Source organism: Leptonychotes weddellii, chromosome 4 (genome assembly GCF_054177405.1).
Source record: "Leptonychotes weddellii isolate Sample4059 chromosome 4, ASM5417740v2, whole genome shotgun sequence".
NCBI lineage: Eukaryota > Metazoa > Chordata > Mammalia > Carnivora > Phocidae > Leptonychotes > Leptonychotes weddellii.
Genome location: NC_138372.1, coordinates 116887983 through 116914560, shown reverse-complemented (window position 1 = coordinate 116914560; position 26578 = coordinate 116887983). Strand labels below are relative to the sequence as shown.

The window sequence follows — 26578 nt, the reverse complement described above, 5'->3', positions numbered from 1 at the left end:
CTTCACAACTTTTTATTTTTTTTGTCTTACTACTGGTAGAGTAAAAGATTTTTAAAAAATTTTTTGTTATTTGTCTCTCTGAAGAGTAAAGGAAAGTCCTCTATAAGAAATCTTTGCATGAGAAAGAAAAAAATCAGTCTCTGAAATTCATTAGAAATCTTAGGTTCACAGATACAGAAAACTTCATATTCCTGGTTTCTCACCAAAACCGTAATAGTCTAAATGATTTAAGAACATAAAATAAAATGAAACTTCCAGGATAGTTTTTGGCTAACAAAAAGAGTGAGGAGCAGAAAATGTAATAAATTTGGAGAGAAAGGGGGAAGGAAATGTATGAGGAATTAGATGAGAGCTTTATTAAAGCGGGAGTTACTGCTAGAATATCATTAAGCAGGGCTTCTTTGGGGAAATCTGCTTTAACAGAAAGCAGAGCACAGTTTATTTTTTCTTATCCCTTCCTTAACATTCATCAACTGCCTCTTCGGTGAATCAAAGTGGCATTTTCTTGGTCCAGGAAAATCTCATCATAAAATATAGCAAAGAAAGGATGCTTCTTTGGTGTTATTTCCTTGCTTCTAAGGGGCCTCTGTGGCCCGCGGGGACTGGTGTCCCGGAAAAAAATACAGTATGAGTTCTCCTGGGCGAAGACAGGGTGCCCCGCTCACACTGTGCGGCGGAGACCCGTTTGTTGCGCATCAAGCGCTATTCGTCTCCAGTTTGAGAGTAAAATGCCCACTCATGAACGTGACCCCAGGCGTTAGGAAACAGGCTGGAGGCAGGAAATGTGGCCTCCCTGGCCGAGCTACTGGCGGACCCGACGCTCCCTGGGTCGCGGGGATCCCCGAGCACCTGCTGCTCGGCTCTCTCCCGGGGCGGTCCCGCGGGCGAGGGGCGCAGGGCCGCGGGCGGGCTGGCGGCGGGCAGGGGGCTGGTGCTCCGAGCGCTGATGGCCGGGCGCCCAGGGGAGACGCGCCCTCTCCGCCTGGCAGGGGGCAGCCGCAGCACCCGCCCGGACCGGCGCGCCGCCAGGGCTGGGGAGGGGCGGCGCGGAGGGCGGGGGCCGGGCGCGGGGCAGGGCCGGGCCGGGCTGCGCGTCGCCGGCCGCTCGGGCTGCTCGGGCCCGCCGCTCTCGGACGCGCTCACCACTCTCCCGAAGCTCTGCGGCGTGGCAGGCGCCGCCGGAGCGCTGGCCATGAGGACCCTGTGGATGGCGCTGTGCGCGCTGGCGCGGCTGTGGCCGGGGACCCTGGCCGGCTGCGCCGAGGCGGGGCGCTGCTGCCCGGGCCGGGACGCCGCCTGCTTCGTGCTCGGCTGGAGGTTGGACAGGGTTTACGGGACGTGCTTCTGCGACCAAGCCTGCCGCCTCACGGGGGACTGCTGCTTCGACTACGCCAGGGCATGCCCAGGTGGGTGGCGGGGCCCGGGGAGGGGGGCGGGGGGCGCCAGCCCTTCGCCAGCAGCCACGGGGTACAGGATCCCACACCAAGAACCGCAGCCCGGGAGCCAGGATCCCCCCCGGCCCCTTCCATCCTGGCGTGTCCGGACCGTCTATCCTGGCCTACCCCTCACCCCTCCATCCAGGTACACCTCCCTCCATTCTAGAGTCCGCCAGGCTCCTTCATCTAGGTGCACTCAGCTCCTACCCCCCACCCCATCCTAGAGTCCTCCAGACCCCTCCCTCCCTCCAGGTACACCCAGCTCCATCTATCCTAGGGCCCTCCAGCCCCCTCCATCCAGGGATCCCCCAGTACTCTCCATCTACACATAGCACTCCAAAGCACCTCTCCCCATGAGAACCTGGATGGAAGGGGCTGGAGCTATCTGTTCTCCTGGAAGTGTGTGGGGTTCAGGAACTCCAGCCTGATAGGGCCCCCTCCTACCTGGAAAGATGGCATGTCCTTGGGCCAGGCTCCACTGCGTTCATTCTGTTAACCTTCAGGGATCTTCAGGGCCTTGTGAGCCGTGCAAAGGGAAGGGATGTGTAATTACCCCACTGGGTGCTCTGGTAGGGTACCCACTTCTGCAGAACAAGTTCTCGGAAGACCACAGCGGTCCTCACTTCTGGACTCCAGCATGTGCCACAGCCCCTTTCTCCTGGGAGGTGTTTGATATGCTCTTTGAATTCAATTTTATCTCTATAGCATGATGAAGGTTTTATCTGGGGGTTCCTATTATGTTTTCATCCTGCTGGTTTTCCTGTAGGGTCAGTCTTTTGCATCTTTCAATTTCCCACAGTATCACAGCCCCTGGTAAGGGCTCAATAGATGCTGATTTATGTAAATTAAAAGATGAAGAAATGGTGAGTATAGTCCTAAAGAACAAGGTTTACCTGAGAGAAGCCAGCTCTAGAAATAAAAGTAACCTTGTTCCCTGCTCATATGCCTCACGTATGTTAGGGTTTGGCCTCAAGGATCCCCGCGTTGATATCCTCAGCGTCTTCTTGGGAGAATAACCCGCAGGTCCGTGTCATTACTTGGGGAATCGGATGCCCTGTCGAGAAGCTGGAAGAGGCCACCAGCCAGGCAAGATAGCACCCAGATTTGCTCCTGAAAGAACACAATTGAAAAACATGAAGATTTTTTTGATCCTGTTTGAAAGCTAAGCTAATGATTAACCTACAAATATTGATCCTCTTTTTGATAAGCCTCTCTCCCTTTCCTGCTTCAAGGCCAGGGTATTTTACTACTCAAGTAAGGTGAAGAGTCAGTTATTTAGGAAATGCAGTGCCCCCGGGCCAGGGTCCCCAGGGCGTCCGAAGAGCATTCGATGCAAACTCCTGTCTTCCCGTAGACCAGATAATGTGCCCCGCCCTGTGGGAAGCACAGGGCTACAAAGAAGATGAAGACACAGTCTCTGCTCCCTACGAGTTCACAGTCAAGCAGGGGACTACCCCTGCGAACCACCTACAACATGCTTGGTGCCCAAATGAGGGGTCCAGGAGGCTAGGAAGGGAAAACTCGGAAGACCCAAGGGATTCAAGGAAAACTTCCCGGAGGAAGTAACGTGCAAGCATGGTCCTGGAGAATGAGCAGGAAGTCTCCAGAAGGGGAAGGAGAATTCTAGCAGGAAAGCATCACGTGGTCACTCGCAGCACCTGTGGTGCCGGGAACTGGGCTCGGTCCTGAGGCTACGCTGGTGGACAGGGCAGGAGGCGAACCCAGCTGGACCCGGAGAGACTCAGGCACCGAAGAGGCATGCGTAGGACAGCTCTGGGTCATGAGAAGAACTGGCTTTCCAGTGAGGGGTGGCAGAGTCCTCAAAGTCTTCATTTGGTCACAAATAAATCCTGTCTTTTCGGTGCAGGAGGTTGAACTGTTCAAGCAAAGAGCCTCTCATTGGAGCGGGGATGTGTTGGGTAAGGAGGAGCAGAGAAGAGATGACCTGACCATCTTGGGAAGGGCTCAGCAAGGAGTCCTGGCACCTTGGCGCCTGAGGAAGAGCTGCGAGCGAGTGGAGGGCATGGGAGCTGAAACCAGAAAAAGAAAGGAGCCCAAAAGAATTTTTAAAAGGAGCATATTCAGCCTAAACTGCCCTTCCCCAGGGAGTTAGCGGAGGCCCTCAAAGGCCCTCGAAGAAGCAGACACGGGACCGAAAAGGCTCCTCGTTGAGTAAATCCTCTGCGCCTGGAATTTCTGGGGAGGAGAGGAGAAAATAGAGACAGTTGGAAGTTGGCCACTTGGAGGTTGGCCTGCTTGCTCTGCTGAGCTGAGGGTGAGAAGGGGCATGGCGGAGCCAAGATGCTCCATCTCCTTAGCCCCGGCCAGGCGTCCTGGCTGTGCACTCTCCGCTGGTCTTGCCGGAGCGTCGTACAGACTCGGGAGCTGGGGTGTCCCAGGGCTCTCCCATCACTAAGTTAACATGAATGGGCAGCACAGTGACGTCTGAGCCCACGGCTGTCCGACTTCGGGCTGCCATCTGCCACATCTGCTGTGCATGGTTGTTATTGATTCCTAAATATATCAACATTCGGCAGCTCAGGGCCCGCCAGTCACTCCGTAGACATAGAACCATTCTGCCCCTTAGGATCTCTTCTCCTTACCCAATATTATGTTACCTGTCGATGCCATCTGAAACCTTTTTGACTGAAATTACGTTACATGTGAACCAAAAAGCTGTGTCAGTAGAACTAAGAATGCCTTATTTCTCTGCCTTCTGATTTTTTTCTTCTTTGTAAAGACTTTTTTTTTTTTTTTTGGTGTAGCTAAGAGATGAAATACTGGAATTTCTTTTTCTAAATAGGACTTTTTATTTTTACTTAGTCAAAATAAAAATAAGTTATTGGATCTGTGGAATTACTGAACTGCCAAAAATATCTGTTCTGAAACAAATGATCTCAGAAAAATCTCATTATGATGTTGGTATTGGTTTCAACACCAATTATATATCTCTATACCCCTCCCCCCCCAAAAAAAAAGGAATAGAAAATTCTCCATTGGCTGTGCCTGACCAGGGGAGAGGTAAAGGGGGACACAGATCCAAGTTACCTGCCCTGGACGAATTTCTTAGAAGGCTTCCTTTATTAGGCTCACGACGCCCCGGTCTCTAGCTCATCACCTGGGTTCCTAGAGTCTTCATTCTAAGATCATAGAAACAGTAGGCTGCACTGGATTTTTTGATGAGCAAATTCAGGAAAGAGTAATAATGAACCCAAGGGGAGCAGGGCAAACATTGAGTAGCCCATGTGAGCCAGTCTTTTCATGTAGATTTCCCGGGGAATCTAGAAACCTAACTGGCCCAAATCTACTAACCACATACCTGGAAGGAGAAAGGGCAAGTGTACTGGAAAATATGGGCTCTAAAACTCATGCAGAGGAAGGATGTCACCGTCTACGGTGATTTAGAAAAGTTGAGGCTTTACTGGGAACCATAGCGGCCTGAGAGACAGCATGTGGCTTCCCCTGCCTTTGTCTCTGTAGGAAAAATGAGCAGGGCCTGGCGCCAGCATTCAACATGACTTGACTTTGCAGGCTTGGGCCGCAGCCCTGGGCATTCAGTGGAGGAGGGTAAAGTTGTTAACCCTTCTGCCACACTTCCTCCGTGCCAGGCACCTCACAGTTCTAGTCTTACTTAAGTCTCCCAACCCACCGCCGTGGTCATCAGAGCGCTGGGAGGTTGGGAGATTCATCCCAAATCATATGGCTAACAAGTGATGGAGTGAGATTTGAACCCAGGAACTCTAAGTCCAGAGCCCTTATGTTTAAACGTTATGTTTTGACCCTCCAAGGACTGAAGCTTTATGAGAAGCTGTGTACTTGGCAGGTCAAGCCCCAGATAAATACTGGTAGAGTGAGTGAGCCTTCTCTCTCCTTTGACTGATACTCCTCAAGGGCAAAGAAGTGTGTCCTGCCCCCCTGAGAGCCATGGTGGTGTCACTGAATTATGTTTGTCTCAATAGCCCGAAGGGTCATTCCACCAAGGGGATGTTGTCTGTGGCTGCAGAGGGCGCCCCCAGCTGGGCTGGAGCCACTTGTCCTTTTAAATACGACTCTTTCCTTCCTTGTCTACAAAATATGTTTGTTGCAGAAAACTTGGGAAATACAGAAATGCACAAAAGAAGAACACAACTCACCTGGACACTGACTACCAAGTAAAAGCATAATTATCTTTATGATTTGTGTGCCCTTTTTCTCTGGGCTTACATGGTGTATAAAATTCTGTTTTTTTCTAATGAGGGCGTCCTTTTTATTGTCCCTCTAGGATTTCATGAACTTGTCCAGTTAATATCTCAAAAGAAAACAAAAACCCACTGGGGGCCAGATAACATGGTTTCTGCAAGAGGAAAAAAATACTTGATCATTTTATTGGAGCTTTCAGAGGGGGCGGTAAATAGGCACTTGGGCAATGTAGTCTCATTTGACCTTCAGGGAAGATTTGACAAGATTTCTCAGAAAAGGGGATACATGAGGAAAGAGAAAAAGGCCTATGACATTTAAAATCATGTTACCATGAGGGGCGTGTGTGTGTGTGTGTGAGTGAGTGAGTGAAGGGGCTGCTTTATTTTTCTTCCACAGAATGTCCAGAAACAAAAGCTATTCGTAAATGCTACTGGTGTGGGTAAAGTGCAAGAAGTATATTTTCGTAGCAGTGACTTAGGACTATTTGAACTTAACGTGAGGGAGAAAGCACTTGCTCGTGGGTGGCCTTAAACTTTTAGGCGGCAAAGAGCCAAGCAGGCAGGGCCAGATCCGTGATTAGCCAAGGAGACACTGCATGAACATGAGGGCAAGGTTTTATATTAAGACGAAAGAGCCCAAACTCTATGTAGGAAAGGAAGGATCAGCTGTCAGCTCAGTTTGTTGCTGTGAGTGAGTGTGTGTTTGTGTGTGTGTGTGTGTGTTTATCATCAAGAAAAAGAGTAGAAGATGGGTTTTTTAGTTACCTTTTGGCACCTAAGACTGAGGATAGTGTGTCTAGTTCTGGTTGCTCCTGCTCACAGAGGCTGTGAATGGACCTGGAGAGGGCCCACTGGTAATTCTGAGGCGGGGGGTGGCTCTAGAAAGATGGGTCCCACAGCTAGAGTCATCAACCTGAAAGGTTCCTGCTAGAGAGGAAAGGACACCTCCTGAGACATGAAGTCCCTGAGCTGCATGGATAAGATAAACGTAGATGGTTTTTTTTTTTTACCATATTCTGAAATTCTTGAGTGAGGGAAATTTGGATCAAATAAGAGGAAATAGCTCCCCATGCCACTGATAATAAAATGAAACAAGCTTGTTATTTTCAAGATGTGGTACTGGCAGGAGCTATAAATGGATTTAAAAGCATTTGAAGGATTTGTGGCTGCCAGGAGAAGCTGGGATCTACATAACCTGAAGGCACAGAAAGCCACGCTCCTTCCAGGGACACCTTTTGGGGCCACCATTGCCGGGAGAGCCCAGACAGCTCTTACCTTGTTAAGAATTCCCATATTTTTGGCTCTGGGAGCTTCTGATTTCTTTTGCTCCTGTCCTTTAGCCGGCTTTCCTTTCCCACTCTGGAGCCTTAGTCAGTGCTTTGGCTTCTAACTAACGATATGAACAAACCAGAATCTGTTTCAATGTAGAAAATTTGTTTAGGAAGGAGGAGGAATTTGCCCAATGCCATTTCTTTCATTCACTCATTCATTCAACAAATATTTATTGAGCACCTACCATGTGCCAAGCACCAGGCACGAAATGAAAAGCTCAACGACAATAAAAAAGTAAATAAATATGTAAACTATGTAATTATGAATTAGGGAGATATTAGAAAGCAAGGAACACTGAGCTCTGAGAGGAAGTAATTTTCAGGTGTGGCAGGTGGGAGGCTGGAGGTGGCATTGGGAGAGTCCTTAGATAATCTGGCCAGAGAGGGACTCCCTGAATAATTCATCTGGGACTTAAAGGATGAACCAACCCCAGCCATGCCCCATGTGGGAAGAACATTCCCATCAGAGGGACACACGGCCAAGGTTCCGGAGTGTGACAGAGTTGGTGTAAGGAGGCCAGACTGGCTGGAGCTTGGAGCAGGGGGGGCACCTCCCGGTGGGAGGGGAGGGACACAAGCTGGCTCACCCAGCACCTTGTCGGTTGCAGCGAAGAGTTTGATTTTTTTCCAAATTCAATAGCAATGCACTGAGAGAGTTTTAATTATTATTATTATACATTTAAAGCTTAGTGGAAAATCTTTTAAGGTACTTGTACTTGGATATGACTGGCTATCCCTGTGAGGACATGTGAAAAGGTGCTCTACTCTTGCTTTGGGCAGATTCCCTACTGAAATATATAACGTATTTCTCTGTTGTTGGCCATTCTCCTCGTGGTTGTGGTAGGGACATTTGATAACCAGAAAGCTCTTGAGGAAGAGGGACTAGCCAGAACTCCAGAAAGTACTCTGGATCTATCCATTATCTCGTTTCCTAGTGAGCTGAGAGCCAGGCTTGCCCACTGGGCCTAAAGCAGGAACTTAGGGATCTATGTCTCTGTTCTTTCTGTGCCTACTTCTCTGTCTCTGCTCTTATTGCACTTCTTGGGACCACCTCCCAAATAAATTACTTGCATTGAAATCCAAGTCTTTATGAGTCTGCTTCTGGGAAACTCCACCTGAATATTATATTGAGTTTAAACAAAGGAAAAAAGAAAACAGCTTGCCGAGCATTCTGGCATCCGTTAAGCCTAAGCTTCTTTTTCTTCTGAAAGGGATGGGATGATGTCATTAAGTCCTAACCATTAGGACTTTGGGAAGCTGGGATGAGCTTGGAGTCAGGGATGATCACGTTGCTCACTAGGTCTATTGGCCTCCAGTAATAACTAGGGAAATGTGAAGATTGAGAAAGTCAGATTTTAAGAAAGAATATTTTGACATGCTGGCTATAGATGTGAATACTAATGAAATAATTCAAAGGAAATGTGTGTCATGCAGCTGTAATATATGACTTGAGATGATAAATCTGTCAGAAGTTCTCGTACTTCCCCTAGCCTCTGTGGCCAAAGATCTCTTATGATCTATGACGAATTGCACTCCAAACAATCAGAAGTTCACAAGTTAATCATGAATATAATCTTTTGTGTAACATAGGAATAAATACCTCAGATTCGCCTTCCAACTCAAAATATTTTTTGGAACCCCTTTATACTTGTATAATTCTATGTGAACTTTTTTTCATTTTGTCTTATAATGAAGCCGTCAAGATGATGCTCAGGACCCAGAACTTTCTGATTTTCTTTATGAAGCTGTTAAAGTCATGGATTGGAAATATGAGACATAGCATTTTCCAAGGTCAAATGTTAACTGATAGGAACAACAACTGATTCAGTGATTCTGTGATTTGGGGATGTTAATTGTGGAGCAAACCAAATAAAATAAATAAACATTGCACATGAGACACAAATGTTGAAGAAATACCGAGAAACTAGCTTCCTTCAGAAAACTGTCCCCAGTATCATCTTTTACCGTATGGATAGAGTGTCTTCAAACCGAGACCATATTACTAAATTCTGAGTTAATGCCACGGCAAAGTTGTATTCTATAGTGATGTCCAGTGTTAATCTTTGAAATAAGTGTCCCGTTTTGTTTTTTTAAAGTATAATATTAAGCGTCGTTCAAGGCCAACACATCAGGGCAAGACTAACTAGGCTCAGGGATGAAGAGATTTGGGTGACAGAGAGAGTTGTTGGAAGACTTAAGGCCAGAAGGAGTGCTTCTCATTCAGCTCCTAGCCCAGCAGGCAGTCTCTTTCAGTGTGGCTCTAGGGCCCAGTGAAATCATGGGATCATGAAAATAAAAGGGGAAAGATCCACAAGAAATGACAAGAGCAGAAAGTGGCCTGTTACTGATTTTCCAAAAGATGTGTGTGTGGCAGGTATGGGCGACAAGTCTCACGTGCCTCACCCTTGCTTCCTTACCTACCTGACGTGGGATGCCTGTGAGTTTTTAGATGATTAATAAAAGCATGTTTTAAAACAGTCTGAAGTTTTTGAATTACTGACAGATGTTTATGTTGTATGGGACCCTTTTCGTGTCAGGGTGAGCTGCGTGCTGCCAAAGGATTGGTCTTCCAAATCCATGAACCCTAAAGAGAGTGTGCTGAGAGGTCAAATGAGTTTTCAAGTACAAACTGTCAGCAGTCCAAGTCAAGATTTCAGAGAAGTTGGAGTGCTTTTTTGGTGAAGACTCTGTAAGCTTGAAAGTATGAGGATGGTAGGGAAAGTGGGTCACATTTTGTGGGAAGGAAAGAATTTGGGCCTCTAGTTCGGAGGTACATCTTTTGTTTTCTTATTCTTTTTCTTATAAACAATCTCAAGTCCTGAAGTAATTCCACTGAAAAACTCATTATATTCATTTTAAAAGATTTGTTAGGACTTTCAATGGGAAAGTTAAGTATGCAACCACATAGATTTTCCAGTCATGGCCAGAGAATTGCCACTATAGCCAAATTCTTGCCCCAGACCTGCCCTTCATGGCTGACCATGAAAGCCCAGTCTTTACCTCTGTAGGCTCTCATTGCTCTTCGGCAAACCCCAACTCTGCTGTGTAGGGGTCTAAGAGCCATGGAGGATGAGAATAGAGCGCCTAAGAGAAGTCCCAAGTCTAGAGGTCCTTTGGGGTGGCCCTATCCCATGACTGATGGAGAGACACACTTGGGGATAAGAAGTGACTTGGGCATTTTCTTTTACATTTTTTCCCTCGATGCTTTCTACGATGAATACGTATTGCTGTTACAATAAAAATGTTCTGGTAGGGGAGGATAAAGTTATAATCAAGGAACTGTAAGAGCAAAGATCTTACCTAAGCCCACGGAGTATGAGGAAGTACCCGAAGGCGTCACTCTCTTAACTCGGGGGCATCCCTGGCTCAGACCCACCCTCATGACCCCAGAAGAGCTGCCCATCTGCCCCGAAGAGGGGCGGGGTACCAGCTAACCATCCCTGTCCACTGAGCCCTGCTGAGACCGTGCCTCCCTCCCCACCCCACCCCACCCCCAGTCAAAGCAGTCAAAGCACGGTCTGCGAGGGCTAAGCTCGGCTGTTGGTGTTGGCGGCGCAGCCTGGCCGGCGGCTGGGCTTACCCAGCCGAGAGTCCCATCCCCGCCGTGCTGTTTTTCAGCTCGCCCGTGCATCGTGGGGGAGTGGAGCCCCTGGAGCGGCTGCGCCGACCAGTGCCAGCCCGCGGCCCGCGTGCGGAGGCGCCGGGTGCGGCAGGAGCCCCGGAACGGCGGCGCGCCCTGCCCGCCCCTGGAAGAGAGAGCCGGCTGCCTGGACTACTCGACGCCCCAGGGCCAGCACTGCGGGCACTCCTTCGGTACCGAGGGTTTCACGGTGGCCGCCTTTGTTGTCTGTGTTGACTTTCCATCTCGTCCTCCCCTAAAAGGCCATGTGCCGAGCGGGGGGTGGGGGGTGGGGTGGGGAGTTCCGTGCGCGGCGGGGGAGTGGGATGGGCCAGGCCACCCAGATAGGAAGCTCAGGACATGCCTGATAAAGAAGTGAGTGTCAGCTGCATCAGGGCCTCCCTACTCCACCCTCTCCGTGGTCGGTGTGTTCTTAACCCCGGGATGGCCCCCCACTTCTGTGTGTGCCCTCCGCGGAAAGGACACGTGCGTTGTGATGCTTGGCAAACTCAAGCTGGCGACAAAGGACTTTAGGTAGGATGACAGTGTTTCACACCGGATAGTAAGTCTCCATAAGGTAAGTATTCATCTTGCACCTTTAATTCCTGGGTAGTCAGGTCGGCTCATCACACACGTGTGAAGGTAATAGAAAAATTATTAATTCCTAAGCAGTGATAAATTATTCTCATAAAACACCTGCTCCTCCTCTCCAGCTGACTGCACTGGGGCTGATGTGATCAGATTTGTGATTTGAAAAGATCATTCTGGTTGTGGAGTGGCCAGTGGAGGGGCCAGAATTCCGCCGATGAATGAGTCAGGAGCTGTACAAATCTCACAAAGAAATAAGCCAAAAGACCAACACCAATGTGTTGACCTCGATTGAATCTGATAGCACGCAACACTGACTTCTCAGGATAACAAAGGTCATGTGTTTTTCATAGGAACTTGGAAATGTTTATACCAACATGACACTCATCAAGCCATTTTGCTCCTTTTTTTTCACTCTATGCACGAATATTTATTAAGAGTCTACTGGTTGCCAGGCACTGGGCTGGGTGCCAGGGTTCCATTGGTGACATAAGCTGACGTGAGCCTGCTGTCATGCAGATCGCAGTGTGGTGGGCGGTGGGGGGTGATAATCATGATCTTAGGAAATCAGTCCCAGAAAATTACAGCTGCAGTTTGGTGCAACTGATCCTGAACAAGTGAGTTGTTTGGAGTTATGAGTGTGTGTAATAAGCTGATTTCCATAGGTCTTGGGGGAGGGGGGGAGCCACAGGAGTGGAGAAGGGAAGGGACTTCCGTAAGGAGGGGGAGGTAAGGCGGAGAAATGTACAACTTCCCAGAGACTGGCATGGTGTACCAGGTAGTCAGGTATAGGGGTTCGAGGGATTTGAGGGCGGATGTAGGAAAAACCGGACCACAAGAGGCGGTAATCCACAATAAGCTTTTTTGGTTGGTGCTTGGACAGAGTTGCAAGAGAAGCGGAAGTCCAGAGGCTGTGGTGTGGGGACCACCATCCAGAGGGGGAGGAGAGGAATCTGCCAGGGGCTCTGTGTCTAGGGGATGGCAACTAAGCAGCATGGTCGGGAGTCTCTGGGTCAGAGAGTTTCGAAGGGCAAAGGGTGGTAGCAGCTTGGGGTCTTACAACTCCAAGGCTTTTTAGCTCATCGATGGCCAGCAGATGCCAGGTCTGGTTTCACAGGGTATGTAAAGCAGGCAGGGCCTAAATGGCTAAAAATCTGCTTGTTTGGCAATTTTTAAAACAATTTGGGGGGCGCCTGGGTGGCTCAGTTGGTGGAGGGGCCGACTCTTGGTTTCCATTCAGGTCATGATCTCAGGGTCGTGGGATCAAGCCCTGCATGGGGCTCTGTGCTCATTGGGGAGTCTGCTTAGGACTCTCTCTCCCTCTGCCCCTCCCCCCATGTTCGCTCAAGCACTCTCTCTCTCAAAATAAATAAATGAATCTTTAAAAAGAAAAACAATTTGGATGCATAAAAATTTGAGTTTGCTGCCAGTAGGCTTTGGGGCTAACAGTTGTCAGCCCGCTGTGCAGAAGTAAACAACCTAGAGACCATCTTGGGCTCATCTCTCTAACCCCGGGGAAGCAAAGGCCCATTTGCGAGGCTGAAGGAAGGCCGGAGTCTGGGGAACACAGAGAGTGGGGCTGGCATTGAGAGGGGAAGCGTCTGTCCTGAGCTCTGCATTTAGGATTTTGGTCTTTATCTTAGGAGCCCTGGAGAGCTACTGTAGCATTTTCTGATGTGGTCAGATCTATGATTTGAAATGATGCCTCTGGTAGGGGAGTGGCTAATGGAAGGGCCAGGGGGGAGGTGTCTCGTGGACACGGCAGTCAGATGAAGCTCCCAGGGAAATAATTTAGTGCTCCCAGAAACAGTCGTGGAACAAAACCACAATCAGCTCATGTACTCTGCAGAGCACGACAGAAAAGGCTCGGGGAGGATGTCGTTGTAGGACATTATTGGTTTTTTGGATGACTCTTAAAACCTATAGCTGATCTATCAGGAAGCAGCTGCTTTGCTCATTTACTGGGTCTGGCTGCTAGAAAGGAGATCTTAAGTACGTTTGACTCTTTAGGGCTACACCAGTCTGTCACAGAACCCCTTTGCAGCCCCGTATCTCTTTATAACAGCATAATGCAGGTCACGGGAAAAGGGACAGGAAGGTCAATGAAGAGGACGCTATGGAACATGGGCCAAGGGCACCAGGGAGCACTGGGCCCACACCCTGCCCCCCAGGGTTCTCGTCTCTGCATGGAGGTGTCCTCTCCTCTGTCCTCTGGGCAAAGCCCCCCGGGCCTGTCCATCTCCACATGTTCTCGTGTTCCCAAATTACCCCTCTCACCCACCCTTCCCACCAAGCTCCAGTAAGAGGATTTTATAAAGCAGCAGTCTTCATAGGTGACTCCCCACAAGGTGTTCGTGACTTAGAAATAACACCAACAGGATAGATCTGTGCTCAGTGGCCGCCTTTCCTAATAAGGTGAGGTAAAACCCGGTTTGGGAAGAGAGGAGAAATCTCTCCTGGCATTTGCAGCCCTGACTTGCGTTCCTCAGATGCACGTTCCTATGGTAATTCCGTGGAAATGATGACTGCTATCACAAGCTGGTCAGGGAAGACAGGACCCCTCGAATATTCCAGCAGGGTCTGCCTCAGCTGGGAAATTGTTAGAAAGGCAAGTACCTCCGGCCTCACCCAGACCCACGAGATCAGGGTCGCTGGCGCTGGGCTTAGCACAGCGCTTGTAACCGGGCGTCCAGGGGACTCCGCTGCTCACCGATGTTCCAGAAGCGCTGCTCTAACCCAAGTGTGGGTGCACACCTCTTCCCTCAGCCCTTGACTCATAGCTGGATCCCTTACATGCCACTTTCCTGAGGGCAGAGGCCCCCAAATGCAAAACAGGGGTTTAGTCAGGAAAACGTGGGGTAAATCAGACCATTTTCTCTAAGGAAGAATTTCTCAGAGGCTTTCTTATGCTAATAAGCATTTTCATTCTACAGGAGGGAGATAGGCTATGCGATGCTTTCCCACCTTATTGGATTAAATGGCCCCTTTCCCCAGGGGATCTCACCGAATCACTAGTGTTCTGTGGAATACACCTGGGAAAATGATGGACAACAAAAGGAAACAAGAGCAGTGACGCGAAAATGCAGTTTGGTGGATTACCCTGAGCCCTGTGTCACCGCAGTTCCCACACATTCATTTACGTGGGTCATTCATTCAAGGTTCACTGAGCATCTACTACAGCCAGTGCTATGCTGGGTTCTGGAGATGCAGACTCGAATACCGAACCTATCAGCCAACTCCAGCTCAGGGTGCTGAGCGAGCGCCGTGATAGAAGGATGGGCAGATTGGTGTGGAGGCACAGAGGAGGAGCACCCTCCTCCACCCGGGGCTCTCAGTCGGGCCGCGCGGCCACCTGTGCCCGCCTCCCCGCTCCACTGGACTTGCTGTTGGCAGGGCGGGAGGCCTGGATGCAGGGCGGAGCAGTCCCTCACAGCTGCAGGGCGGAGAGCTTTTATCGACATTACTGATTCAGTGCTCATAGCGATCCTGTAGGAGAGCGTACTTGCTTCCTACGGCCACTGTCACAAATTACCCCAAACGCTGTGGCTTAAAACAACTCAAATGTATTATCTCAGGGTTCCGTGGGAGAGAAGTGCAACCCAGGTCACCCTGGGCCCAAAGCAAGGCGTTGGCAGGGCCTGCATTGCTTTTAGGGAGGCTCTGGGGGAGAATCCGTTTCCTTGCCTCTTCCATCATCCAGAGATGGTCACCATTTCTCTCCTCAAGGCCCTGCCTCCTTCTTCACAGCCAGCTACATTGCATCTCTGTGCTTTCTTCTGTAGTAACACCTTTCTCTTCCTCTTTTTTTTTTTTTAAGATTTTATTTATTTCTTTGCCAGAGAGAGCACAAGCAGGGGGAGCGGCAGGCAGAGGGAGAGGGAGAAGCAGGCTCCTCACTGAGCAGGGAGCCGGATGCAGGGCTCCATCCCAGGACCCTGGGATTTTGACCTGAGCGGGAGGCAGACACTTAACCCACTGAGCCAGCCAGGCGCCCCTCCTCTTCCTCTTTGAAGGACCCTTGTGATTACACTCAGCCCACCAAGAGAAGCCGGGATCATCTCCCCATTTTAAGGCCAACTGAGTAGCAAACTTCATTCCATCTGCAACTTTAATTCTTCCTTATGAAATAACATAACATATTCATAGGTCCTGGGGATTAGGGTGTGGAAATCTTGGTGGGGCCAGTATCCTGCTGACCTTGAAAAGGGGATAGCCTCATTATCCTTGAGACCAAGAGGACACTGGAGCTCAGGGAGGTAACAGCATTTGTGAAGGACTTTCAGAATCTAACGCTGGATCTCAGGGCTCTAAATCCTGTAGGGTTTTCCCTCTTGATATTGCTTTGCTGCTCCTGTTATCATTGGAGCTAAAATTGCAATTGCAGGTTCTGGTAACTAAGTATAGAACTAGAAAGGCTCTGTGAGACCTGTGAATGAAACAGGATCACCGAAGCTCTCTTATTAATGATCAAGTAGCTATTGAATTTTTTCCATTTCCTTTAATGCAGATCTTGACTCTATCTTTACCATAAAAACAAATCCAAAAAGCCCTATTATTGTATTAGTTGTACATCCTGACTCCTCCTAAAAGGAGATCGATGTGTATCATAAGCTGTATGCTTCTGGGCCGCTGTTATTTGTCACATTTTCATTCTGTTCCCTTTTACACTATATCTACAGACCACTGGTTCTAAGCCTACCTTGGTGACACCCCATTGTGTCAGAGGGCTTTATGAAATTCCCTGAGCAAATTCAATTTATTTTCATGTGCAAAGTAAGTATGCGTGGTGCCATGCTTTTAGAAGTGGAGTTGTAAAACCGAACAATGGTAGGCTGATAGGATGCCAGAAAAGTTGGCAAATGGCCTCTTAACACAGAATCTATTACATTTGGATATTGTTGCCAGGACGGGGGAAGATGGGGGACCTGGCTTTTATTGCGAGGCTTTGTCCCCGGGCACCTGGCTATGTTCTTCCACACATAAGCAGCAGTGGGACTGAAGGCATAAATAATTTCTAAATTACTTACCACTCTTAAGTAATGGAAATTAAACTGGGGGGAGATAAAAAGTCACGCTGGCTCAGAGAAGACCCCCAAGCAATGTGGCTGCTGGTCTGGTTTCTGGAGGTTTCTGGTTCAAGGAGGAAGTGCCCCCTCTCAGTAGAATGTGCCACTGAGCCAAGCCAGGGCTTGACAGGGCAGGACACAGAAGACACAAGGCCCGGGGTTCCTGGCTGGCTTTTAGGATAGGTCTTACGTACTGCAGAGGCTTGGCACTGAACGTGGACAGGAGATCGAAAAACCAGAAGCAATCTTCTGTGTTGGGGTCCTTGCTTCATCAGTTACTGTGAATTTTCCCTTCCTTTAATGTCCTTGAGTCTCAGTTTTCTGAGAACACATCAGGGCACCTCTTCACAAAGCTTATGTGGGGACCAGTCACAGAGGATGAGAAGGTACTTTGTAAAGAAGCAGGCTGGAAACATACAAGGTGCTGTCCTAGCAGGCATTAATCTGGGCCCACCACGAGCCCGCCCCCCACCCCGGGGGCCCCAGGCCCCATCCCAACCCTCCCCCTCTCCCAGGGGGGCCTGAAGGGACACCAGGTAGGGGCTCACAATGTTCCTTTCCTCCTTTAAAGTTACTTCATATTAAGGACACATTAGGGACAGAAAGGGAAGATAAAACAGAATTTAAGCAATTCATAGGAAATATGCTGCATAAAACAATGAAACATTGTGATCTACACTGCAAGAGTCTCTAGGCAGTGAGGAGCATGGTTTTAGAGATGCTGCCTGACACTGCCGTGTTTAGATGGGAGCTTGAACATCTTCCTTAACCTCTCTGTGCCACAGTTTCCTCATCTGTGGAATGGGGAAATAATAGGACCTATCCCAGAGGGTGGTTGTAAGAATTAAATGCATTCACACATGAAAGGTGCTCAGCATTATGCCTGGAAACTTAGAAGTGTATCATTGTTAGCTTTCATTATTATTATTATTATTATAGGACTTTTTCTAAGGATTTTATATCAGATATAATCATATACTTGCCCTTTACCTCCTAACCTCATTTCCCCTCCCTGCCCCAAGCTATATATTAAGTGCGTTGCCTTTGAACTTCTGTAATAATACATGCGGTTCAAATAAGGAGATCAAATACATGTTTTGAGCTAAAGAAACACATCCTGAAAATTTCATAGTTTGACTGGTCCAATGCCACGTGGACTGAGCAGCAATTGTATTCTTCACTTGCTGAATAAACTCTTAAATGCGTCAGAAGAACAGAAATGGAAACAATACGTGGGAAAGCGAAAATCCTTTCAATGTTTGTGTTCCAGAGAATTAGATCTAAGAGAAACAGTAAGTTCCTAACATACATGCGCTCCCTTGTTCTTTCTGATTCTGTCCACAGGTTTGGGAAGTCCCAAAGCTATGGTCACATTTAGAAGGAGTGGCATGTTCTCTGGAAAACAATTAAACTTGTTAGTGCAGCAAGGAAGAATCTCACAGCTGGGACTCTGAGGGCTAATGCTAGATGGGAGGAATTTTCACACCAAAGAGATTAAGCACCAAACTACGCAGGGCAAGAAGGATACCTGCAACTCTCAGGAGCAGGTGACTACCTGGTGTTTGGCCACTCTGGTCTTACATTCCCTAGTCATAGCAAAAGGCCTCCCTGAGAAAATCTAAAAAAGAATTCGGGCTGCCATCTTGTGGCCAAAAGGAGCCAGTAAGGGGCCAGGTCAAATGAACACGTAGGCTTGACACATCTGTTTTGCAGCCCTCTTGCCATTTTGCTCACATTGATGATGACTCTGTCAGCGCACGAGCCAACATCAGCTGGTCTCTACCCTTCCTGGGACGGTCCAGTTTCTGAAACGAAAGGTAGGAAGGATTGTTGAGTCATCTCAGCCACAGGGCTCAGTGTAGGAACAGAAGACCACAGGGAGGTAGGGCCCGGAGGCTTGGTGGCAATTCCGTGACTTCATTCACTCATTAAGCCACCATTCGTTGCCTGTGTACTTACTGAGTGTGTCAATGTGTGAGGGCCACAGTGATGACCAGGGCAAAACCCTGCCTTCCTTGAGTTGACCCCAGAATGGCATAGGGAGGTTATCTGCAGGTGCTGTACGTACCTAGCATCAGATGCTTCCCCACACTTAGCGGCCAACAGGAAGGAGGCATACAAACAAAATCAGTGAAAGGAGAGAGCAGAGGTGGGCGGATTCCTGGCTCCCTTTCTTCTCTCCGGGCCAGAGCGTCGGAGTTGGGTTGGGGCTGGGGACAGGGAGGGGAGGACCAATCTGACTTTCCTTCCTCACACCGCCCCACCCCCCCCACCAGGCTGAGGGTTGACATGGGGAGGATGCTGTGCTGGCCGGCACCAGGCAGTCACCCTGAGGCCACAAGGCAGGCGGGGAAGCTTCCGGGCTGGGATCGCGAGGACCTTGTTGGGGGGGGCACTCACACCTCTTCCCTTGGTACTTCTGTTTTCTCCTTTTCACATTTCCTCTTTCTCTCTCTGGTGGTCTTTTTTTCTCCTTACATCCCCTTTTCTCTCTCTTTTGTCTTCTTCCTCTGTCCTTTCTCCCTCCTATTCTTCTACTTTATTCTTCCTGTCTTTCCCTTTTCTCTTCTCTTTCTCTTCCTTTCATCTTTAAAAACCTTCTCTCCCGGAGTGCCTGGGTGGCTCAGTCGTTAAGCGTCTGCCTTCGGCTCAGGTCATGATCCCAGGGTCCTGGGATCGAGCCTCGCATCGGGCTCCCTGCTCGGCAGGAAGCCTGCTTCTCCCTCTCCCACTCTCCCTGTTTGTGTTCCTTCTCTCCCTGTGTCTCTCTGTCAAATAAATAAATAAAATCTTTAAAAATAAGTAAATAAAAATCTTTTCTCCCTTTCTCCATTCCCTCCTTTTCCCCCTGACTTACCTGCATCTTTCACTACTTCCTCTTGGTTTTTATTTCTGGCCCCCCTTCCTCCCCTTTCATACAGTATCAACTTATTACCAAGGGCAAGCCTGCCTGTCAGAGGCCTGCAGTTCTCCCTGCCCATCGGCGTGCACACAAATCTTCTTCGACCTGGGTTCTGGGGACACGGTAACTTGGCCCCGTCCCATTCCTGGTGGTGTGCCGCGGCCCTTTGCACTTAGGGATGGGGGGCTCGAGACAGGATTGACATCAAGTTTGGGAAAGGTCGTTCCAAGTACTTTAGGCTGCATGTGTCCAACGCCCTTCTCTCTTTCCTAGTCCCTGCCTTTATAACTACCTCTGCATTCAACAAGGAGAGAACAAGACAAGCTGCCTCTCCACAGTGGTCTACAGTCACAGAGGACGCCGGGTAATTTAGTGTTTTTGTTTTGTATGGTTTGGTTTGGGTTTTTCAGCTTATGCTTTTCCAGGTGTATGGCCAAGTCAGCCCCCAAAGCTTGTCTTAGTGTGATGGGGGTTCTTCTCTTACTTGTTTGTTGACTTTGGGTAAAACATGACTCTTTACCACAAAGCTGGGACCTGCTTGTCTCTTCCGTTTTTGTGAGGCTGCAAAGATTTGTCTCTGAGGTCTCATCAACAAGAAACACGCTATATAAAATGATGGTATCACTTCAGCAATCGTACTCAGGATGTTCCTCTTAGAGTCATTAGGAGAATATGGACTCTAGCACCACCTGTGTTTGGTTAATTTGAAAGTGGCCCACACATCAGCTCTGAGAATTTCTGTCAGGACAGAAGGCACAGCCTGGGTAAGCCATGGTTACCTGAAGTCCGTTCTTCAGCTGTCAGCAGAGGGACCCCAGTCTGCTGCATGTTCAGACCACCCCCACCACGGCCATGCACTAGCCGTAAGACCCTGGATGTGCTGTCCTGCCTCAGGTTTTCTTCTTGAAAAATGAGAACATGAATGCCTACCACATGGCGTTGTAAGGAGAATTTAATGAGAAAATAATGAAGAGATGTCTGGGTTAAGCTGTCTGACTAAAGTTAATTGAAGCTTCGCCATAGAATTTCTTACCTCACTACCTAACGGTACCTAATAAATGGTCTACCCCTGTTAAAGCTCGCGGAAGCAGACCCTCCAATCACTTTCCATCTAACCTAGGACAGCTCATAATTCTATGGATAAGAAACTAGCCCAGTGGAGCTTAATTAGAACCAAAAACACAACATGCAGGAGTTTTACTATGTTTTGCTTCCCTGAAGAATTGTAAAATTCTGTTGCTTTTTAGTACAAGACTCTAAAGTATTCACCCATGTCTGGATGCTCCCCCCAGGCCTTCGGAGTCTAGTCACTATAGTGCTAGAGATTTCCACAGTTCAGTGTAAGGTGACACTAGGCTCTGTCACAGAAAAACGTCTCCAGCTTCCCATTTCCTTTTATCTATGATGCCCAATAGAACTTTGATGCTTGGATTCAAGTCCAAACTCATCATTAGCCCAGATCCAGCAGGTGAGCCAGCTGGGGAGCATGGGGAAGGTCCCTGGGAACATCTGTGGGGCAGAAAGTCATGGGTGTCGGGCAGGGCACTGAGGACCAGCCCTCTAGGGGCTCACACGTTCTCAGACTTAAGACTCAGCAAGTTCTTACTCAATTTCTCTTATTCTTTATCAGCAAAGTTATTAAGGGCTATTTTCTTACTGAAATGTGCTTTTTATACACAATGTGGTGGTTAGATTAGATAGGAAACAGTATATCCAAATTTCTGCAGACTCCTGTTGACCAGGTAACTCAATCAGGGGTTGGAATAGAGCCCCAAGCTTCACTGTAGTTGCCAGTCGGGCACCGTCCATCATCACAGTTCGGCAAATGAGAAACTTTACAAGGCATTCTGTGGCCGGTGCATAGCCTGTGAGGATGCACCAGACCACGTTCTCCAGTCCATCAAATGTCCGTGGGGCTCGCAGGCTTCCTAAGACTTTACAGCGTTAGGCTGTCTCTCATTACGGCAGGGGCAAGTGTCCCGTTTTCTGCTCTAGATACTGTATGGAGTTCAAGACAGAGTCATTGACTCATCACTGCGCTATGGAAAATCACCCCCTGACTCGATGGATGCAGTATCTCCGAGAGGGGTACACAGTGTGCGTTGATTGTCAACCCCCAGCTATGAACTCTGTGAGCCTTCGCTGTTCCGGAGATGGCCTGGACTCAGATGGGTAAGGGAGGAACACTGGTTGAAGGACGTTCCTTATTTTTCATTTGGAGAGATCTGTCCTGTGTCCCGAACAGCAGACTGTTACGTAGCATATCAGGGCGTGATTTGGGAGTCTAAACACCAAGTAAGGAGAACCCTCTGTCTAGCGATTCCTGAATCCAGGGCCCAGTTTACCCTATGGGACTCAGAGGCTCTATAGCAGAGATGAGTGGGTAAATTTGGATATAGGGGTTCATATCATGCTCCCAAATGACCACTGGAAACCTGATCACTCCAAAGCAGTGTTTTGAAAACCACTTGAATCAGAACCTCTTGGGATGGTGATTCAAAAAATTCAGATTCCTGGGGCACCTGGGTGGCTCACTTGGTTAAGCGACTGCCTTCAGCTCAGGTCATGATCTCAGGGTCCTGGGATCGAGCACCATGTCGGGATCCCTGCTCAGTGGGGAGCCTGCTTCTCCCTCTCCCTCTGCCCCTCCCCCCCGCTCATGCTCTTTCTCTCTCTCATAAATAAAAAGTCTTTTAAAAAAATAAAACATACAGATTCCTGAGCCCCACTTGAGATGAACTGAATCAGAATCTTTGGGGGTGGATTTTTTTTTTTTTTAAGATTTTATTTGAGAGAGACAGAGATAGAGAGAGATAGGGCATGGACGGGGAGGAGAGGGAGAAGCAGGCTCCCCACTGGGAAAGGAGCCCCATGTAGAGCTCGATCCCAGGACCCTGGTATTATGACCAGAGCTGAAGGTGCTTAACCGACTGAGCCACCCAGGTGCCCTGGGGGTGGATTTTTAACCATCTTTTAGGTCAGGAGTTGGCAGGTAGTCGATAATTTCAGCTTTGTGGGCTCTCTGGTCTCACTGCTCAACTCTTGCTATCACAGCATGAAAGCATCCCTAGACTCTATGTGAACAGATGAGCTTGGCTTTGTTCTAAAAATACTGTATCGGTCGGGGCGCCTGGGTGGCTCAGTCGTTAAGCGTCTGCCTTCGGCTCAGGTCATGATCCCAGGGTCCTCGGATCGAGCCCCACATTGAGCTCCCTGCTCCGCGGGAAGTCTGCTTCTCCCTCTCCCACTCCCCCTGCTTGTGTTCCCTCTCTCGCTGTCTCTCTCTCTGTCAAATAAATAAATAAAATCTTTAAAAAAAAAAATAAAAATACTGTATCTATGGACACTAAGATTCGAATTTCATATAATTTTCATGTGTCATGACATATTCTTCTTTTGATTTTCTTTAAAAACAAAAAACTATTCTTAACTCACAGACCACACAAAAACAAAGGGTGGGCTGGATTTGGCCCGTGGGTTGGGGTTTGCTGACCCCTGCCCAGATGATTCAGTCCCACAGCAATGTTTCAGAACCACTGCCCAATGGGAGTAGTCCTAAAACCATGACTGAGAGGGTGGTAGGCTCAGCTTTGCAGGATCAGAAACCTACAGGAATCTATAGATAGTCCAGAAGAATTGACTCTGAAAAATCTATCCCAATCCTATACTCATTTATCAGTTAAATCTGATAATAACACTCTTCCTAAGAGAAGAGTAGACTTCATGCTGGTCAGCTATTGGACAAAGACCAATTTAAGTCACACGTGGATTATGGTTTTAAGTATGTCAGGTGGAACTCGTAAAAATACAGATTAGAAAGTAAAAGAAGGACCTTCCCAGCTAGTCATTATTCCCATAGTATATTTTAATATTTAATAACTTGAATTTATGTTTACTAGTCACTTGTGCCTAATAGCCTTTGTAAGGAGTACACCACATGGACAGTAAAGTAGGTAAGACATTCATATCAAATAGAAACCAAATCTTTAGACTTAATATTTTTCTGAATATCTCATCCATATTTTGTCTTTAGGTGAATTTGTAATTGAATTTGTCCTCAGAAAGTACCTTAAACCCTGGCTGAGATTCCAATGACTTTAAAAGTAATAATTTCAACAATCTGGCTTTGCTTTTCCTGCTTCTCCCATTTTTTCATTATGGAATCAAAGAGTTGAGGATTACAAGAGCTCATTTGGGCAGACCCCTCTAATTTAAATATACATGAAACAGGGACCCATTTTCCTTTATGTAATACTTCGTATAGTCAGATCAAGTGGGAGAAATGAATACAGTAACCTCAAACCGCTCTCTCAACAAGAGGGTATCCTCAAATAGAGATTAACTTGTAACTTGTTTTGATGGAACCCCTAAGAAGGGAAACTCAGTTTGTGATCATTTTTTTTTAATTTCAATTTTTAATGCACTTTAAAACTCCAGGTATGATCATTCTTTGATCAACAACAAAACACCTCAATTTATGATCCTGTAAATTAGAATTCTTTTTGGTTTGCTTTCAGCGTAACTAACATTTTCAAAATATCGTTTCAGAAATCAAACTCTCCATTGGCAAGCAATTGGCAATCCTCGATGTCAAGGAACTTGGAAAAAAGTTCGGCGAGTAGATCAGTGTTCTTGTCCAGCTGTTCACAGTTTTATTTTTATATAGATTGTGATGTAAATATTTCACAGTGTGTTTGTCAACATGCTAAACCTAACCAAGTCATGTGAAGTGCTTCATAAACCTTCAAAAACCATCTGGCCAAAGTCCCTAGAACACACGTTGTTGCCACACTCCGAAGTAGAGAAAGAAAGTGCACGGGCCCATTCTCAAGATGCCCAGTACCTTTGTTTTTATGTTTACTACATTGAGGACCTACCCTAAAGGTTCCTGTGGTTTTGTGACCTTGGCCTTCTACAGAGTCCTCTCATTCAGAGGTCGCCCACACAACACAGAATGCATGTCCATTTGCACTAAAATTACTACAATATGGTCCATTTATTGGTGAGTAGTTGTCATTTAAGGGCATCCGTGCTTTGAATCTTGCGTTCCTTCTTTCTGTTCTGTAATCTCTTAAAAACTTCTCACTTGAAAAAATGTATACAGATATATGTATACTCTCACACGTACAGATTCCCATATATTATTCCATAAATTGTGAAATAATGATTTTAAGAAAATAGTCACAAATGATTTTCACAGGACAAGTTAAGATTTAGTAAGCGTTTTGTAATGAAAAGCCAACAGCTATGTTAAAAACACTTTTTTGAAGAAGAAATTTTCTTTGGTTAATTGACAATCAAATGTTCATTCTAGGTCAATAGAAGTTCCCTTAAATGCTATAATTTTCATGAAGAGAATTTTGGCACCGATGAATGAAACAATGCTTTAATTATGAAAATTTTACCATCATTAGCACCTAAGATTATTTCCAAGGCTTAAAATTTGAAGCTGACTAAAATAATCTTTCAGATTTAAGTTTAAACTAACTTCAAGCTTAATTGAAGTAAACTTACTACTTTTTTTCTACAGCATACATTTTCTCCTGTTTGGGGTAGAAGGCAGTTATAAATTATGGAAGACGTGGATTTTATCACAAATGCGATGATCACACACACACACACACAGAAGTATTCGTCTTCTATTTTATGATTGGAAAACCAGTGAGCCAGAGACAAAGTGGCTTAAGGATGGGTTATTCTGCAGGTCAGCCACAGAGCCCACTCTCAGTTTCTCATCCAGGACTCAGCTTCGATGAAAAACCTGACTATGCCAAAGATAGCTGGGAAAGCTAAGTCCTTTTCAATTCTGAAACAAATTTTAAATTTAGGGTATTTCTCTGGAGAACTGCATCTTAAAATTTAAACTCCTGCAGTTTCATTTATATAAAATATTATTCACTAACAAATGATTTACTAAAATACATATTTCTTGGTACTTATGCGTAATGACAAGAATGACAATAGCAAACTTAATAGGGCTGGAAAAGTCCCTAATATTTAATGCTGAGGGTAGCAGTATTTCTGACTATATATTCATTTAACTGTCAGAGTTGTTTTTATGGTAAATTCTTCAGGGATTAATAATAAAAAATTTGAGTCTCATCAAGGTTAGGACCTTAAACTGTAAGTTCAGTATTAACATTTTAAGACCATTTCTAACCTTTGTAAAGCAAGATTTTTGAAGATATACCTGGGTAATTTTAATGTTACTTAATTAAAATTTTTATATCAGTTAATAAACTCTCTGTTCACATTTTAAGAGGTCTTTACTTGTTTGACTTGAAAATACCAACATTTTCTGGACTGGTCAGAGAATGAACAAAATTTCACCAAAAACAAAATTTAAAAAACCCCTCAGAATTGATAGGCATACAGGTGGAGACTATCAGCCATAAAGCTGCTGTATTTATGGTTCCAGGGTGTGTTATATCATTTAACATATTTGAGTTGTATAAAATCATTTTTCACCTTATGTATTTAGTTTTTAGTGCTGGCCATTTATTACTTTCACAGTGAAGTATATTTTTGTTATTTCTGTTCTTGAGAACAACTTCATAGGCTAGAAGACTTAACTATTAATGTTTTTTAAAAGCTTGTTATTAATTCTAACGGAGTCCTAGGAAACAGTTCAGAACTGAAAATTGTAGTCCAAGCGATTAAGGAAGAACCAAAAGTTTTATTTTCAAGGTTAAAGATCAAAGTATTTAAGAACTCTTCAGTATTCTTTCTCATTGAGTACAAAGGGCTGGCCCTGCCACAGGCATTCTACAGTGATATGCATACCCTAGAATTACTTAATAGGTTGATTTTTCAAAAGTGTATGTGGTAATTTGAACAAAAATAAATATACCAAAAAATTATATGTGTGTATATATATATATATGTTTATATATGTGTGTATACACACACACACACACACACACACCCCCAGGAAAAATGAAGAAAGGAATTAGGGATGGTGATCACTCAGAAGGGGAGAATGATAAAGAGATGGAAAAAAAAAGAAAAGAAAAGAAAAAGGATCAAGGTGAATTATAATCACACTATTCTCTTTTTAGGATCTTTCTTGGGATGTTTTTGAGAATGCTATAATTAAGCATAAATATCAACAGCAATAATTTAGCCATCTTTTCTGGTTATGCGCAAAAATGATGCAAAATAAAACTGGTTATATTCTCTAAGAACATTCTAGTGAATATTCATATAAATAACTCAAGTTGACTTAGAAAATAAAGACCTGGACATTCTGAGGTATAAGCAATCAGGTGATGAGCATATTGAAAGAGAGGTGAACTGTCTAGACTAGTGACAAATGGATACACATTTACCCTCTCTCCTTCCCCAAATCCAATTGAGATTACAGGATTCACAGCCAGAGAAGTCCATAACATAGCTGGGGAGGGTGGAGGTGGTGGTAGGAATCACCCCAAAATCAGAAACTTTGAAGAATTTTTTTGA

At 46.5% G+C, this 26578-nt stretch overlaps 1 protein-coding gene across 2 annotated transcripts; it reads left to right on the top strand.

The window, feature by feature from the left end:
- Window positions 1-1121: 1121 nt before the first annotated feature.
- SBSPON (somatomedin B and thrombospondin type 1 domain containing) lies at window positions 1122-25379 on the top strand. Of its 2 annotated transcripts, XR_014144222.1 has the most exons (6): window positions 1122-1406; window positions 10564-10758; window positions 19394-19484; window positions 21116-21292; window positions 23669-24122; window positions 24651-25379. XR_014144222.1 is itself a non-coding variant. In XM_081816123.1 (5 exons), the coding sequence occupies exons 1-5, from the start codon at window positions 1193-1195 to the stop codon at window positions 23784-23786; spliced, it is 795 nt and encodes a 264-aa protein (XP_081672249.1). In that variant the 5' UTR covers window positions 1122-1192; the 3' UTR covers window positions 23787-25379. The 2 variants fall into 2 exon arrangements, 1 of the variants encoding a protein (XP_081672249.1); XM_081816123.1 differs by having other exon boundaries at window positions 23669-25379.
- The last annotated feature ends 1199 nt before the right edge of the window (window positions 25380-26578 follow it).